This window comes from Nanorana parkeri, unplaced genomic scaffold, assembly GCF_000935625.1.
Source record: "Nanorana parkeri isolate BGI_ZX_2015 unplaced genomic scaffold, ASM93562v1 scaffold78, whole genome shotgun sequence".
Lineage (NCBI taxonomy): Eukaryota > Metazoa > Chordata > Amphibia > Anura > Dicroglossidae > Nanorana > Nanorana parkeri.
In genome coordinates this window covers 1,668,374-1,685,474 of record NW_017306346.1, presented here as the reverse complement: position 1 = coordinate 1,685,474, position 17,101 = coordinate 1,668,374, and the positions used below count along the sequence as shown (strand labels likewise).

The following is a 17,101-nucleotide window of genomic DNA, read 5'->3' as shown; positions in this document are numbered from 1 at the left end:
CAACAAGAAAATGTAACAAACTTTATTAAAAGATTTCTGTTTGTATTGTTAATAAAGATTTTTATTACAGTGCACTGATGATACAACGTTCCTGCAACTTAAACTTAGAGCTTAGGTGGTTCTGTTTTAGTTGTGTCCTTCTAAATATAGCAAAATACATAGGGCATGAAATAGTCCAGGTGCTATCTAACCATGGCATTGGAGGATAAAGCCATATAGTTGCTTCAGGCGTTTATGTATCCTTTGGAATCACACGGCCAGATACATGATTCTATGAGTTTCTTTGCATACTGGATAAATAAGGATGCTCTGTCCTAGTAAACATGAGTTTAGTCATGAGAAGAAAAAGTCCAGTCCTTTTATATGAGGTCACTATAGTCACAGATGTTCTTGTGTTGACCACATGGGTACAGTAGCAGCTCCTTTCTCAAAGATGTAATGGGCTCAGTCTGTCAAAAAATAAAAAAAGAAGATGTGACTGCATTAGTAAACCTTTTTTTAAAAACAAAAAAACAGTGCATACATTAGAGCATAAGTTTCATTTTACTCCCATAATGCTAATGTTTTACCTACCTAATATAAAACCAGGAGTTCATTTTCCCATGTAAACCACATCAGTTTCCCCTGCCTCTATAACTTCCCTGCTCCTATATACTGTACACTGGGAAAACATGTAATGCTGCACTGATTTTATGTTTTAGTCCTTGATTTAAACCTTTCTCAGCTAAAATACAATAATTATACATTAGTTGCCCCCCTCCTGAGCAATATTTACCTATTAATGTTCAACAGAGGTCTTTGCTCTGTGGCTGCTGAAACCCAAAACAACAGCTTTCAGGCCACTTTTATTTGTCAGCTAAGCAGGATAATAGAACCTTTTCCCACTGAAGGTATATTTCAGCATGATATAACTATAAAGAGATTTCAGCCTCCTGACTATCACTCAGCTCTCCCTGCTTCCCTAGCCAGACAAAACTGCACCAGTCCCAGTCTTTCTGACCGACTGGCTCTCTCGCCCTTTTAGTAAGTCTCCTAGGGGTTGATTTACTAAAGGCAAATTGGCTGTTCACTTTGCAAGAGAATTTGCACTTTGCATGGGAGGTTTCCCCTTAGTTTAGTGGATGAGGTGAAGCTCTGCTGACTTCCATCACCCAATGTGCTAGCAAAAATACTGTCTTTTTTATTTTCATTGCACACGATTGGGTATTCTTTGCACAGTGAAATTATATCACATTCACCAAACTAAAGGGAAACATCCCCTGCAAAGAGCAAATCCCCTTACAATGTGAACAGCCTATTTGACTTTAGTAAATCAACCCCCTAGTGTGTAAAAACACAAACTACCTCTCCCTGGAAATCTCTAACTATAGCACAGAATAGATGTTGGTCTGATTCAGGTCCCTGTCCACTGAGGCAGGCCAGGACCCACTAACAAAGTAGCCTCGAATGAGTGCAGACCCACTTCATCTTCACACTTAAACCTGGCTTTACCTTAAATATTAGTCCTCTTCTGTTCAGAAATTGCCTACTATATTATCATTGCATCTGGTAAGCTTCTAACAGTGGTACTAGAAGCTTCCTATACCTGAATATCTTCCATCTCCCACTGACATCATGCAGCCCCTTCCTCACTGGCCTCTCAGCCCATCCCTTTATTGGATTGAACTGCCTACAACTGCTATCAGCTACAGCTAATTCAAAAACTGAGGAGACCCAGTGATGATGTCAGTGGGTCAAAAATATCTTTTACCTACAAAACAGCTCACTCTATAAGTAAAACAATAATTTTGTAGGTTGCCTGGGGGAACTGGAGAATCAGTCAAGTTATAATTTTGGCAGTCTAAATTTCAGCTTTAATTAGACTCCTCCATTGTTCTACATGTTCTTAGCTCTCAGGTACTCTGTCTTTACCAAAACTGGTTCTCCCAGTGTCAGTTACCGCATCTACACTGCAACAGCCAGAACTCCTACCGCAAATTAGAAATGTTTCAGTCTACGTTGCTCTGTGATTTTGTATAATTCAAACAAGTTACAAAAATTTAGTTAGTATCATTCTTTTGAATTATACAAAATCACAGATTTTGTATAATTTAAAACTCAGTTACTCGACACCAGTCTCTGTTAAGAGGAAAACCATAGACAGAGATGACATGCTATACCATCAGCCTCTACCATGCTCCACCTCTGCCATCTACAGGAGTTAAATGTTTTGATATCCTGATTCAGAACCCTTTGAGATCACCCTTTAAAAGGTGACTAAACATGAATACAACAAAAAAATTATATATATATATATATATATGCAAAAATATCAATTGTCCTGAGTCTAGTACAGGTTTATCATTTTCTTTTAAACAAGATAGAAAAAAGAAAAAAGTTAGCTTTGGTGTTAGGTAATTAAATTTTTGCATAACCTAGAGCTGGATTTTGCTTCCTTCAAACCACCTGGCAGGAGGCTGAACCTCGTTTCATTCTGCTGAAAACAGAAGGATCAGTTTTGGGTGGTGTTCGGTGGTGTTATTTGAGAAATATACGCTATAATGTATTTTAACTGTTACTTGCAAATAGTGGAAAAATATTAATCCAAAAGATATGAACAAGCCTGTACAAGGAGCTGAGTAAACAGCATGTTTTATTACAATAGCAGTACCTTGTGATACTCTACAAGGTCAGCCAGAGTTGCATGCTGTCGTTGATCCACTCCCAAAAAGCTGTAGGCGGTGCCAGAAGCATCTATAAGAAAATGCATGTATCCTTCTTCGTAGCGATATGAGAGAACATAGCCGTGGATCTTCTCACTGACACGAATAAGAAAGCTTCCTGGCTCCTGGACTTTTAAAAGGTCTTCTGATTCTAGTCTTGAGATGATACCTGTGAGTAGTGACCATGAGCATAAATAAACTTACTTTTTTTCCTAAGAGGACAAGCATTTGAGTAGTGGAAAGCTGTAAAATGCCTGTAAAGCAATACAATTTTTCCAAAAAAAACTCCTGAAATGTCACTTTTTGTTTACTGCAGCCAAGGCAGGATGTTATTTTGTGTCTTTCTAAAGATGAAAACAATTCAGCCCATTGCTCTTTACTTAGGGTTTGTTCACATCGAATGCAGTGCGTTCCATAGCGGTAACTGCTGGAACGCACTGCAATCCCTCACAAAACCTCCCCCTGCGTTCTGGGGCGGGAGGGGGTGTGGCGGTGCATTGAATTCAATGGCACCCCCGCCACGCCCCTTTCCACAACACAGGGGGAAGTTTTGTGAGGGATTGCGGTGCGTTCCAGCAGCTACCGCTATGGAACGCACCGCATTTGGTGTGAACAAGACCTTAAAGCTAAACTCAGAGATACAGATTGTCTAAATACAAGAGGCTTGTATATTCTTACTTGAATCTTGTTGTGCTTTGCTTTTCCAGATCTGGGCAGTAATGCAAATTTTTCCTGTGATAAAGACAGGTCACTGCTGCTCTCTCTCTGTGTACAGGGTGATTGGTCTTGTATCCACCCCTTCTCTAGTTTTCTGCAGGCAGCTTGTAGTGGGAGGACCTGCTGGGCCCCTCCAACAGCTCTGCTCTCTGCTCAGGCTATGTAATAACTGGGTATGCAAAGGCATTCAGGGTGCACAAAGCTTTTATATCCTTTATGGCTATTGAGGAATATATTTAAGCAAAAGTTTTTGTGCCCAGAAGTTCAGCTTTAAATTAATGTAGGGAATGGCAAATGTCTGATGTGAAGACTTTTGCCTCTTCAACAAATGTTCTGCACTTAAATTAGAAATGTCTTTAAAGTAAACTTGTAACTTGATCAAATAAGGGAGAACATGGGACACATCCTGAGCCTGAAGAACACAAAATCCAAATTTCAACTTCTGTCTCCTAAGTCAGAACTCCTTGCAATGTGCACATCATTACCAGTTAGTGAACTTTGTTCTAGAGTTTAACTTCCCTGGCTAAGACTACAGTAAAAAAAAAAAAAAAAAAAACTATTCTGGGCAAACATTTCACTCACATCTAATAACTAATGCTTAAATTTGTTATTAGATCTTCCCCACTTAATTCCCCACTAAGCTTTAACAAGCCCAAAGGTAAGAGAAGTTAACGTATTTATTCTGTGTTCAAGTTTTAAAATGGAAACATTTTCTGATCCGGTTTTTGCCCTCTGCACTTAGACAAATAATTACACATTTAAGGCTGACATGGTCATATGACTCATCAAAGAAGAATCTGCTGGCAGTTATTTTCATGTTTGTGAACCTGAAACCATATACGTGTTTTGTCCATGGGGTATTCTATACATGTTTTGTCCATAGGATACTCATTTTTTTTATAGCACTGTTTGCGCATAGCGGTATATAAGGTTTGTAAACCTTTAGGATTGAGTAAATTCACTCTGCTAGCAGTCAATCAATCCTTTTTTTATGTTCCTATGTTTTTAAGAAAATAAAACGATGTCCCTTTCCCAAAGATATGAGCCTGTCACGGCAAGCATATGAGCTTGTATCATTATTACAAGAGAGCCACAACTGTGCAGACTTCCTGCTACATCAAATGCAGCTCTCATTCCATGTAGCATCCAAACCAAAAGTTGTGTTCTCCTTTCATAGAAACCCAATCTTATTATGATTCATTTATTCTGGCCATGCAAGGATCTTAGATGGTGCTACTGAATGAACAAAGACAAAGCCAGTACATACCCTTTTCAGATAGTTTTTGCAACCTCTTGTTAATAGAGTTGAGCATAAATGTGAAATATCCTTTTTACTTAACTTGGGTTGGAGTAAACAATATGTTGTCCAGTGGACTGCTTTACCAGTCACTGAGAGAGGGAGTTGCAATTTGTGGTATATTCCATAATTTCTTTCTTCCGGCCATGAACTGCCCTGATTCAGTCAGGTACTGAACTTGGCAAAAAGAAAATAGCACTGCGCTTCAAACTCAAAAAATATTCCTAAAATGTGAGAAAAATAGTATGAAATGTGAAATTTTCACAAAGTGATAAACAATTTTGTGTCATACACCTGTGTTGCACAATGCCTGTGCTGATGATAGTAAGAAAGAAAAAGCTCTAGGTCTAATTGTCTAGACACTATAAACCAGGGGTAACCAAACTCCGGCCCTCCAGCTGTGGTGGAACTACAAATCCCATGAGGCATTGCAAGATTCTCACAGCCACAGACATGACTCCCAGAGAGAGATGCATCATGGCATTTGTAGTTTCCCCACAGCTGGAGGGCCGGAGATTGGTTACCCCTGCTATAAACCATAATAAACATAGAAAAAAAAAAAGTGCTAGTACATCTCATAAAATGTGTACGTATAGAAAATCCTGTGTTAAATCTCACAAGTGATGTATAACTCCCTCTTAATCTACATAACCATATGTGAAGGCCATTACTTCTTAATACAATAAAGTCCTTGAAATATGTTGTATTTCGTCGTAGTCGTATGCAGACCGTCGCCTCAGAGGAAGTCAATAGTGACGAAATGCATCAGGTGGGCGGATCTATGCAAGCATTACAATCATAGAGACAGGAGCTCCAGTGGACACAACCCATGTGCAATTGCCTTATTTTAATTGTAAGTGCATTGTAATGGTTTTAAATAAATTTATTCTGACATACTACACTATGGGAAGCCTTTTTTTCTCTCTCTGAGCACAAGAGAAGGTGGAAGAAGGAGGAATAGTTTTACACGATTCTGGAAAGATAAGCCAGAGTTGGGAGGAATCTACCCCAATTTATTGTCGGATTAAAAACAAAGGAGAGGATTTGGTTCTATATATATCAACAAAGCGCTAATTGTTCATCTGAAATATGGTGAGCAATAGGAGTCGGCCAGATCTTATCTTTGAGCACGGTGGAGACTGGAGAGCATTGATTCACTAATTGTTTATGCATTCACGGATGTGGTGATGATTATAAAAGTTGGAAGATATATCCTCACATATTTCAAGGCCTTTATTGTATTAAGAAGTAATGGACTTCACATGTGGTTATGTAGATTAAGAGGGAGTTGTACATTACTTGTGAGATTTAACATAGGATTTTCTATACGTACACATTTCATGCATAAAAGGTACATGTACTACTTTGGGCCATTTTGTTGCGCGTTTCCATTGGGATACAGCCAAGTAGCCTTCGGAAACGCGTGTTTGTCGCGCAACTTTTTTACCGCGACGGTCGCGCATATGCAATACGCCTAGGTGTGAACGAGACCTTAGAGTGTTATTTGATTCTTAGCGCTGTTTTTTTCTATTTAACTGAACTTGGCAGGTTGGTTTGCTCATCTATAATATACATATTTTGCAACATTATATCCTATTAAAGCTTAGCACATTACAATCTGACTGTTCAATCTCCTTTAGATCTACCAACAACTATCTAATGCCTGATTTGGATACTGTTGATTGAATAGTTTAGGTATATATTACATAGTTTTGGTAAATCTAAAGTTGATTGTCTAAAGATTGTTTGGTCAGATTATAATGTGTATGTTAAGTTTAAAACATATCCATAACTTTGGTATGCCTGATACTGTATATTAGGCAACATAAAGTAAGCACCTACCTTAAGACTCTGCTGAAACCCTGTTAACAGGCACATGGGGAGTACCGTGACTTGGGCAAATACCAATTTTCAGAAAATGTATATTTGTATGGAAATTTTAGGGACCTTCAAATTACAGATCAGGGTGATAGTCATTTACGGCTAAGGCTTAACACACAACAGTAAGACTTCCTTGTTCAGTAAAGTGTGCTCCGGGAAGTAATGTGTGTTTTTACTAGTTTTATTTGCTATATCAGCACACAAAAATCAATACTCTGCCTTAGGCAACACAAAGTATGACTCATACAAACTGCAAACAGCTAGAAGTTGATTCCAGAGAAACTGGCAGATAAGGTTTTCTGGTGGTGTTTATTTAATATCTCGAAGGCTGGCATTCAAAACTATCCCTTAAATATTGAAGTATGAAGGATTAAATATTAATTTCCGGAAGAGCAGGATGACAGGAATTAGCTCACAAAATACTGTAGAGAATGTATTCAGCATGTCCACTAGGTGACAGCAAATGTACTATAGCTGCAGTTATACTGCAGATCTGAATGTATAAACTGACACTAAACTCAGGAGTTAAATCATACAAATGCATCAAGTACCTTAACTATTATGAGAAATGTAGATTATTATCACTCAGGTGTATATATTTAAATCTTCTCTCAACATCCTGAAATAGTTGCCCTTCTTAGTGTCTAAGTGTGTGAGCGATATATGAAGGAGGTGGGTGATAGCATCATCTGTTGAACGGTTTGGCCGATAAGCGAACTGTAATGGATCTAGTGTGTTTGGTAGTGAAGATATGATGAAGTCTCTGACCTCATATCATAGAATTCATAGAATTCATGCTGACACTGTCCTTCCTTCTGGAGGGTGGTTACTTTTGTTCCCCATGGTCCCTGTGTGTGTTGTAAAGTAGCCACTGCTCCAAGTTCCCTCACATGATAGACTATAATTCCAATACAAATGAGTACGTTAAAAGTGAGATTGTAGTCCATCACAGGAGCGAACTTGCAGCGGTGGCTACTTTACAACACACACAGGGACCATGCGGAACAAAAGTAGCCCCCCCTCCAGAAGAAAGGACAGTGTCAGCACCAATTCAGAGATGATTTGAGGATCTACAGCTGAGTGATACACAAATGAGACACATTTTTATTAATAGGTTACTTGAATGTATTTTAAGATTTAATTTAAATTAAATCTTAAGTTTAGTGTCATGTTAATGACTGCATTCATATATACAGATAGTGTGACTGATGTTTTGGACAATAGGAGTAAGGAAAAGTGGGCTCAGTTGACTAAGCACTCTTGTTTATGGTCTGTGTGATGTGTCATTAAATTAAAGGTGCTATACCAAGTATCCGCTAATGCACCTTCTCTTCTGGTCTCTCTGAGAGCAAGCAGCTTCCCACCAAGTATGAGGACGTCACTGACTCCGGACACTACTAGTTACCATTGATGGGATGATCAATAAGACATTGATTTTTATAGAGATACGTTTTTTTATTTTAGATATATTGTAACATGAGCCAATGATTATTTGTATAATAGGAGTGTTGTGTAGTTTAAGTAATATCTGGTTTGGAGTTCACACAGCAGCTGTAGGTTAGTTAGGATGCCTAAGCACAGAGTGTTTGATACTCCTAATTATTTTTCTAAAAACTACGTAACTAATTTGTAAAGCTTCCTATATTCTCAGTGCCACCTAGGGGGCGCTAGTGCCATGCGAAGGGCATCTGCCCAGAGTAAGGTTTCATAAATAAAACTTTTATTTTCCGATATTATTGATAGGTTGAATTGCTGGGAATTGGGTATAAAGACACCAATACCATGGTATCATCTAACTCAGTAAAGGTTAAATAGTTGGTAAAATCCTCCTCCACTCAACCTATTGTATGTTTTAACTTTTCTCTGATATTAACTTTTACTGACACCACAAATGGACAGAATTAGCAGCAAACCTTTACTTTGCAAAGGTATTTATACAATCACTGTGTTAGTTATCATTTTCCTGTGCGACTGGCTGAGGGAAAAGGGTTAGCAGGCCCAGAAGTGGCTACATACATCACTAAGAAATCAAACTAGTGCACACTAGAAGATTCACAGATACCCATGTTATATAAAATAGTGCAATTTGGGTTGAATACAGGTCTGTGCCATTTGGAGGTCATGCTCCTCCTACTAGCTAGGCCATGGTATATGGACACCACCAGTTAGTAATGACAGGTGCTTACCATGAAACCAAGGTGCAATGCTGCTTCCAGATCTGTCCCAGCCAGCTTGTAGAGGAAGTTGCTCCTCTCTAAACCATTTGATGATATTATCACGTGTGCAGCTGGAATTTAATCTTCGTAAACCCTGTCTTCGTTCAGATCTTAAAGAATAAAATAATTGATGCATTACAAAATAAGAAATCAAAAGAAAGCTTAAGAGGTCTATACAGTACACACTAAACACATTTTCAAAGTGTTATTTCTTATTATATCCTACCTAAAAACAGGAAAAGCTGGTTGTTCAACCAGGACAATACTTCTTTAAGGTGTCTCATATTTCTTTCTTTACTACTCAATTTTATAAGTGAATTTTAACCCCTTCATGACTGAGGCCCTTTTTTAAATTTTTGCACCAATGTTATATTCCACATTTTAGGCCTGAAAATGACGTAAAACCCCCCAACATTATATATTTTCTGAATGCCAAGACCCTATAGAATAAAATGGTGGTAGTTGAAAATTTTTATGTTGCGCAATATTAGCGCAACTCCTTATTAAACCCCAAAATTTAGTGACAAATTTAATTAAATGCCCCAAAACACAACAAATTACCCATTTTTTAAATGAAATATAAAAGATGAGGTTACAACGAGTAAAACGATACCCAACATGCCCAGTTTACAGATTGCGTGCGACCGTGAAACGGCGAAAAACTGCAGTACCCCAAAAAGTCAATAAAAGACACTTTAAAAGCCCCCACAGGTCATCAATTTAGAAATACCCCAAAATACTGGCCCTAGAATTATTGCTCTCACTCCGGCGTGCGCGGCGATACCCAACATGTGTAGCGCGTTCGTCGTTTTCATGCGTAGGCGCACCCGACGCGTGTTTACGTGGCGACGCGCGTGCTCGCAGGGGCGGGGGACTTAAAATTTTTTTTCATTATTATTAGATTTATTTTATTTCATTTTAATTTTAAAAACTGTTTTTTTTTTTTTTTTTTACTTTACTTTGACTGCTATCACATGGGGGGGCTTGCAAGCCCCCCCATGTAATAGCAGATGGTGGTGACAGGTCCTCTTTAAGGTGATGCTGGGGGTCCAAAAGACCCTCAGTGTCACCTTTACACTGGAAATAAGCTATTGAAGTGCAGATCGCACTTCAATAGCTTATAGCTGGGCTGCAGGAGCCCAGAACTGACAGCCCAGGGACCGGAAGTGATGCAATCTGCATCGCTCCCGGTCCCATAGAACGGGGAGGGGATCGATGAACGGAAGTTCGTCGACCTCCTCCCCAGCTCCCCGCGGACACAAAGATCGCCGGTCCCGGGCCCGTAGGAGGGGCAACGGAGCCCGGGAAGCACGGCGGGGGTGTCCGGCGGGGGGGGCGGCCCCTTCTTCGGGACGCAGAAGCGATCTGGCGACAGGTAAGTCGCCAGGATCGCTTCTGTTGTAAAGCCGACAGTCGGCTCTACAAGTTTAAACAGAGTCCCGGCGGCAAAAGTCACCGGGAGTCTGTTTAAACAGCCCCGATGCTGGCGACGTACAGTGTACGTCGTCAGTCACGAAGGGGTTAAATTTTGCAGACGTTACTCTACTAACACACTTGGGAAAATTCTGTAATATAGTACAATTATAGGCCAGTCATAAAAGCTGCAATTTGGTAAACATATTTAGCATTTAGTGAACATTTCATAAATTTGCACTGCACTTCTAATTGTTTGCATTACAAATTTTAGGTTGATAAGATTGCTAGACACTAAAGAAACCTATTAATGCACAGTAAACAACGTGCAAGTGTATATTTTCCACCCTGATTAAAACCCAACTTCCAAACAGCCAAAATGTTTTATCAATAGGATGGTGAAGGACGGCAACTTCTGTCAGTGCTGTCTTGACTCCATTGGAGAGTTTCCTCCTTTCTTTTTTTATCCCTGTGATTACACTCAGCAACAGGTATAGCCGAGCTCACACTGTCCCCTTTCAGCTCACTGCCTGATACTCTGGGCCTGTGATAGAGTTTCTACCCTGGCATTCTCTTGCACCTGTCACTGCTCTGTTTGAATTGCTGTATGACTCCTGACCCAACCCTAGCTTGTTATTGACCACGCTGTTAGATTCCCACCTGACCCGACCTCTGCTTGTTACTGACCACGCCATTAGATTCCCACCTGACCTCTGTTTATTCTCTGTTGCACCTGTAAATACTCTTTTTTAAAAGCTACATGACCCAACCTCTTTTTTTTTTTACTGACCAAGCTATTAGATTCTCACCTGACATGACCTCTGCTTGTTTTCTTGCACCTGTAACTACTCTTTTTGGATTGCTGCCTGACTGAACCTCTTATTTTTACTGACCATGCTATTAGATTGCCCCTGACTAGTGCCGGATTATTGCCCGCCCCTGCAAATAGGCCCGGCCGACCCTGATCGCCTTGATATGCCCTATGGCAATATGGGCTGGTGACCGGCCTCAATCAGGCAGCGACGGCCCTCTATTCAGGCATGTTACAGGGCCGCTCGCTCCTCAATGGGGCCCCAAGAGTCCCCAACGAGTGGCCCTCTAATATGCCTGAATTGCGGCCGGTCACAGCCTGAATAGAGAACCACCAGTGTCACTCATGGCATACCTGGTGAGAGCTTTCACTGACCACCCGGAGCCCGCACTGACCACTCGGAGCCCGCACTGACCACCCCGAGCCCGCACTGACCATATGCAACCCCACTGACTGCCAGAGAGCCCCACCGACCGCCAGAGAGCTGCACTGGCAACCTTAGAGCCTGAACAGTCTCCTGAGAGCCTGCACAGCCCCCAGAAACTTCACACAGCCCTCCTGAGACCCTGGAGACATAAGGCCGTGAACCCGGAGCAACACAGAGTATGTAGCATCATAGTATTCTGCATTGCTGCATAATGTATTGCTGGGATTTGCAGTCCTCTGTAGCTGATGGTATTATTCTGCAGTACTTAATGTATTTGCTGGGATTTGTAGTCCTCTATAGCTGGTGCCATTCTGCATTGCTTTATAATGTATTTCTGGGATTTGTAGTCCTCTATAGCTGGTGTTCTGCTGCATTGCTGTATAATGCATTACTGGGGGTTTGCAGTCCTCTATAGTTGGTGGTATTCTGCATTACTGTGTAATGTATTGCTGGGATTTGTAGTCCTCTATAGTTGGTGGTATTATTCTGTATTGCTGTGTAATGTATTACTGGGATTTGTAGTCCTCTAGAGTTGGCGATATTCTGTATTGCTGTATAATGTATTGCTGAGATTTGCAGTCTCTCTACAGAGCCAGTAGAGAGCTCCACCACTGACTCCAAGCTGTAGAGAGACTACAAGTCACAGCCCGGACAGGAGGAAGAGGGCCACAGTGATCGTCAACATTTCCATAAAAAGGCCCACTGAAATCCTCAGCACAAGGCCCATGATGCTTTTAATGGGGCCCTGCCCCTGACCCAACCTGTGCTTGTTACTGACCAAGCTATTAGATTCCCACCTGACCCAACTTCTGCTTGTTACTAAACATGCTATTAGATTGCCACCTGACCCAACCTCCGCTTGGTAATAACCATGTTATTAGATTTCCACCTGACCCAACCTCTGCTTTTTACTGATCACGCTATAAGATTTACAATTTCTGCTTGTTTCTGACCAAGCTACTAGATTCCCACTTGACCCAACCTCTGCTTGTTTCTGACCATGCTGTAAGATTGCCACCTGACCCAACCTCTGCTTGGTAATGACTATAGTCTTAGATTCCCTCCTAACCGGAACTATGCTTGTTACTGACCATGCTATAAGATTTCCACCTGACCCGATTTCCGCTTGTTACTGACTACGCTATAAGATTTCCACTTGACCTGATTTCCGCTTGTTATTGACCATGCTATAAGATTTCCACCTGTCCCGACCTCTGCTTGTTTCTGACCAAGCTACCAGATTTCCACCTTAACTAAGCTCTGCTTGTTCTTGACCATGCTGTTAGATTGGCCCTGACCCAGTCTCTTCATGGCAATGACCATGCTATTAAATTCCCCCGTGACCAGAACTCTGCTTGTTACTAGCCATGCTATAAGATTCCTATCTGATCCAACCTCTGCTTGCTACTGACCAAACTAGTTGATTCCTACCTGACTCGATCTCTGCTTGTTACTAACCACACTATTAGATTCCCACCTAAAATGACCTCCGCTTGTTACTGGCCAAGGTATTAGATTCCAACCTGACCCGACCTCTGCTTGTTACTGGCCAAGGTATTAGATTCTCACCTGACCCAACATCTGCTTGTTACTAACCACACTATTAGGTTTACCACCTGATCCTGACCTCTGCTTGTTATTGACTACACTACTGTATTCTCATCTGTTACCAAGCCCAATATTGGATTCCCACCTGACCTCTGCCTATTACAGACCACACTATTAGATTCCCACCTGACCTGACCTTTGCTTGTTACTGACCATGCTGTTAGATCAGCCTGATGACTTTCTGACTGCACACTGGTTGTGGCTGGTGATTGTAGTGCCACAGCTGTCTGACCCTCCTCCAGGTCTTTCTATAGGCTCAGTCCACCCCTGCTATTGGGCATACTTGAACGCTAAGACTAACACTGCAGTCAGCTGTGCTCTGTAAATAGTTAGTACGTGACCTTCTTCTCTTACCTAGTTCACACCAGCCACAGTGCGCTCCAGGCCTGATTGGGGCTAGAATGCACTGGATCATATTATGGCCGGCTCACTTTGTGTTGGAGCGGAAAGGAGCGTGGAGGTGCATTGAATTCAATGGCACCGTATCCACACCCTCCAGTCGCAGGGTAATCGGCCGCACGGAAACGCGTAGCACATCACTGTCTGCGTTCCAGACCGGTCAGAAAAAATAGTTCTTGCAGCAGTTTTCACACTGCGGCCGCAGGGCATGGCTGCGGCGCCATTGAGTTCAATGCCACGCCCCCTCCTGCCCCAACACAAATTGAGCTGGCCGCAATGCGATCCAGTGCCTTCCGGCCCAAATCAGGCCGGAACACACTGTGGCTGGTGTGAACTAGCCTTACCAGTGGCGGAACTACCAGGGTGGCAGAGGTCGCGGCCGCGACCGGGCCCTGGAGTTCGGCCACTTGGAGGGGGCCCAGGACAGGAGGAAGGGGCCACTGGTGACCTCTTCCTCCCGTCCTGGGCCCTACATGCTTCACGCTGCTCCCCTCATCTTGTTCCGGGCGCAGCGTGAAGCATCATCCAGCCGGGCAGCAGCCAATGAGAGGGAGCGGTGTACTCCCCGCCCCCTCATCACACAGAACTGCCGCCAAGTGCTGCGTACACGAAGGGGGAGACCGAGACAGGGAGCTGGAAGTATCAACGAAGGTGTTAATATAAGCTTAACGGATGCCACCAGGAAAAAGAAAGCAAATTGTAGCAATTGAACCTCATAGAAGCTCTAACAGTTCTAATTACTTCCAGTTTCTCTGCCCTCATGTTAGGGGAACAGGAAGTAAAAGGGCAAATTTCCTCAATAGGAACAGAGACAGCCATAAAAAAAAAATGAAAGTGGTCAAAGCTTGCCTGCCCCCTTCTGATTCTCACATATTTCTATTGGCCCATCACCATTATAACAGGGATAATAGGTATGTGCAGGATACAACAGAAGATGGGCAAGAGACAAAGCTTGAATACAGGTGTGGCAGAGGACTAAGAAACTGCTGAAGGCATGTGACAGCACCTTCTGCTTAGATATTTTTTACTGACCACATGCACTCCTTTTTAACACTTGACAACTTCAAATCACAGAACCAACCCAAACAGATTATTGCACTCCCACCATGTTCAAAGCCAAATTTGCACTTTCATTGGCTCAGTGAAGCATCAGGTTTGGTACAACCTTAAATTCTACCCATCAATTTAGCGTCAAACATTTTAAGAATTACTAAAAAAATGTTTGCCTTACCTGTTTATCCTACTATTTGTAGATGAAGATAGCTTTGGTTTAGGTGGTAAAAGGGGTCGTTTAATGTCTCCAAAATGTTGGGCCTTCTCAGCCACACTTCCTTTATTAATGGCCTGCATTGACAGCCTTTTGTAGTCATCCCTGGCCTGTTTAGCCATAGATTTCCGTCTCTCATCAGCTGCTTTTGATTTTTTTACTGAAAACCGGAAATAATTAAACTTTAATTAATAACTCAATGCCAGATACAAATGTGTACATATCCATATAGAGTGGGGAAGGGTTAGAACTTATGTTTGTTTGTTTTTTGCTGTCTGTGACTCCATTGGGAAATTCTTCTGTACTTTTATCCCAGAAACACCAGTACTAGACATGAAGGAAATGGGGTTCACCAGGACAGATAACAATAGAAACCTTGAATGTTCTAACTTTTACCCTACCCTACTAAAAACAAACACAAAAATGACTAAATAAATACATTTGTTGATGTCTGTGTCCTTGTGAGAAACATTTATCACTTCCTGTCCTTCTAATTCCCTGTCAATAAGTATTAATGGAAAATCTTTTTAGTGGGGACACAGACAGGCAATAAAACCCCAAAAAGGCCTGGTTTTCTAGGCTGGTATTCCAGGAGAGTGAGCAATACCAGCAATTAAATGGAAAGGATAATTGATTTGCCTTTTTTTACCTTCTCTAGAAGATTTACAATTTTCTCTTCAGGCCAAGTACCATCAGATACACTTACCTGGGCCCTCTTCACTCTTTGACTTTCAGTACACTACTGCTCTTTTGGTTCTCCCCTATTTTATTCTGACCTCCCCTCCTTTTTTTCTCCTTCCTTTTCTCCCATCCTTTTCTCTCCCTCCCTTTAATAAACCCACTCCCCCCACCACACACCCTCCCCTATTCATTTTGAGGATGCTTTGATTTCATTTAGAGCGGTTAACTATGCGAGTATTCCATATTTTACTACGTTGTTGTTGATTTTACAGTTTTTAAGTACTATATACCCTGTTGATACCTTCTATGTATCTTTCGATACATATGGTTATTAATGTTGTTTTCTCATTGTTGTTTTGCATTCTTTTCTTGTACCTTTTTGTTATTGAAAACAAAGTAGGATAAAAAAAAAGTTTTAACATTTTTAATTACTTAATCCCACAAAAAAATAAGTTTTGCATGCAGTTAAACTAGCTTTGTGAAAAATTGATCCAGATAGCGGTGCCATTCCTGATGTATACTATTGTATATTAATAAGCTGTTAATGCATCAGTTTTGGTACAAAGGGAAAATCTAAACATTTACTAATACAAGTTCTGCGAGCACACTGTGAAGTCTGTTAAAGAATTGGGGAACTAGGGGGAAAAAAACACCAGGAGATAAGCACAATCTTGCTTACACATGACTGGAGTAGAGATCAGTGAACCAATCTGACAATTTACAGATGCCACTTAGACCATACAAGTTAAGTGGTTTGTGAGAAAACAATTGCACTATCCTATTGACTTATGGCAGACTCTGCCATGCAACCTTACATGCTTCTATTTTCTTCATAATTACTCAACAATCACACATCTTTGTATCCCTCTATCTGTATCCCCCCAAGAAAAAGTTCTTTTTTTTAGCAGAAATGTAATCTCCCTCAGTCCTCCCAGCCTACAAACCTGAGATGCTTCACAGTAGTGCTGCTGCACTATCTATAAAATATTTCCTTTATTGTTCTTTTACATTGTCATCATTTGTGCCCTTAGCTATAGACGTTTCTTCTTTAATGTCACTTGAAACATTTCCAGTGTAGTGTAGCACTCTGTAGACAGGAGTGCTATTAAATGTAGTTATTGTCAGATTGTAAGCAGTCTGATGCTGATTTGTAGTCTATGTTCATTTGGTTCCCCTAATTAATCTGCTTTCATTTGCACCTGTTACCTGCTGGGTGTTCCCTGGCCACATAGCAGAGCAACCAATGAGAGATTGCTATGAGTAAAGGTGCCCATACACCTTACGATTATCGGACAAAACTTTTCGTCCGATGAACGAACCGTCGTACGATTTTCGTACGACGGCCCCATCCTGCCCCGATTATCTAAAGGTTCAATCAGCTGTAGTTAAAAAAACACCTGGATGATTTGCGGTAATTGACCGCAATTATTTTCATTTGCGCATGCGCAGTGTTAATCATACGACTTTTGACGGACGGAAACGCCACCAACCATGCGAACATCGTACGATCGACCAAAGTTTTCAAACATGCTTGACCGTCAAAAGTCGTACGATTGTACAGTACTATCGGTCGGGCACTCTATTCACACGTTACGATCTGTCCCTCTCGTCATCGCTCAGCCATCCTGAAGCGACATCGCACCCTTGTCCGTCGGCTTCAGCGCTCCCTCCTTGCCCCCCCC

At 41.4% G+C, this 17,101-nt stretch overlaps 1 protein-coding gene across 1 annotated transcript in view; it reads right to left on the bottom strand.

Moving 5' to 3' along the window:
* Positions 1–335: 335 nt before the first annotated feature.
* The window catches only part of SH2D4A (SH2 domain containing 4A), a 67,663-nt gene continuing 50,897 nt past the window's right edge, over positions 336–17,101 (bottom strand). The window contains exons 5-8 of the mRNA XM_018576839.1: positions 14,703–14,898; positions 8,784–8,923; positions 2,651–2,871; positions 336–449 (exon numbers count right to left, since the gene is read on the bottom strand). Of these exons, the coding sequence (XP_018432341.1) occupies positions 360–449; positions 2,651–2,871; positions 8,784–8,923; positions 14,703–14,898 (647 nt within the window). The 3' untranslated portion in view covers positions 336–359. The remainder of the gene's footprint in view (positions 450–2,650; positions 2,872–8,783; positions 8,924–14,702; positions 14,899–17,101) is intronic.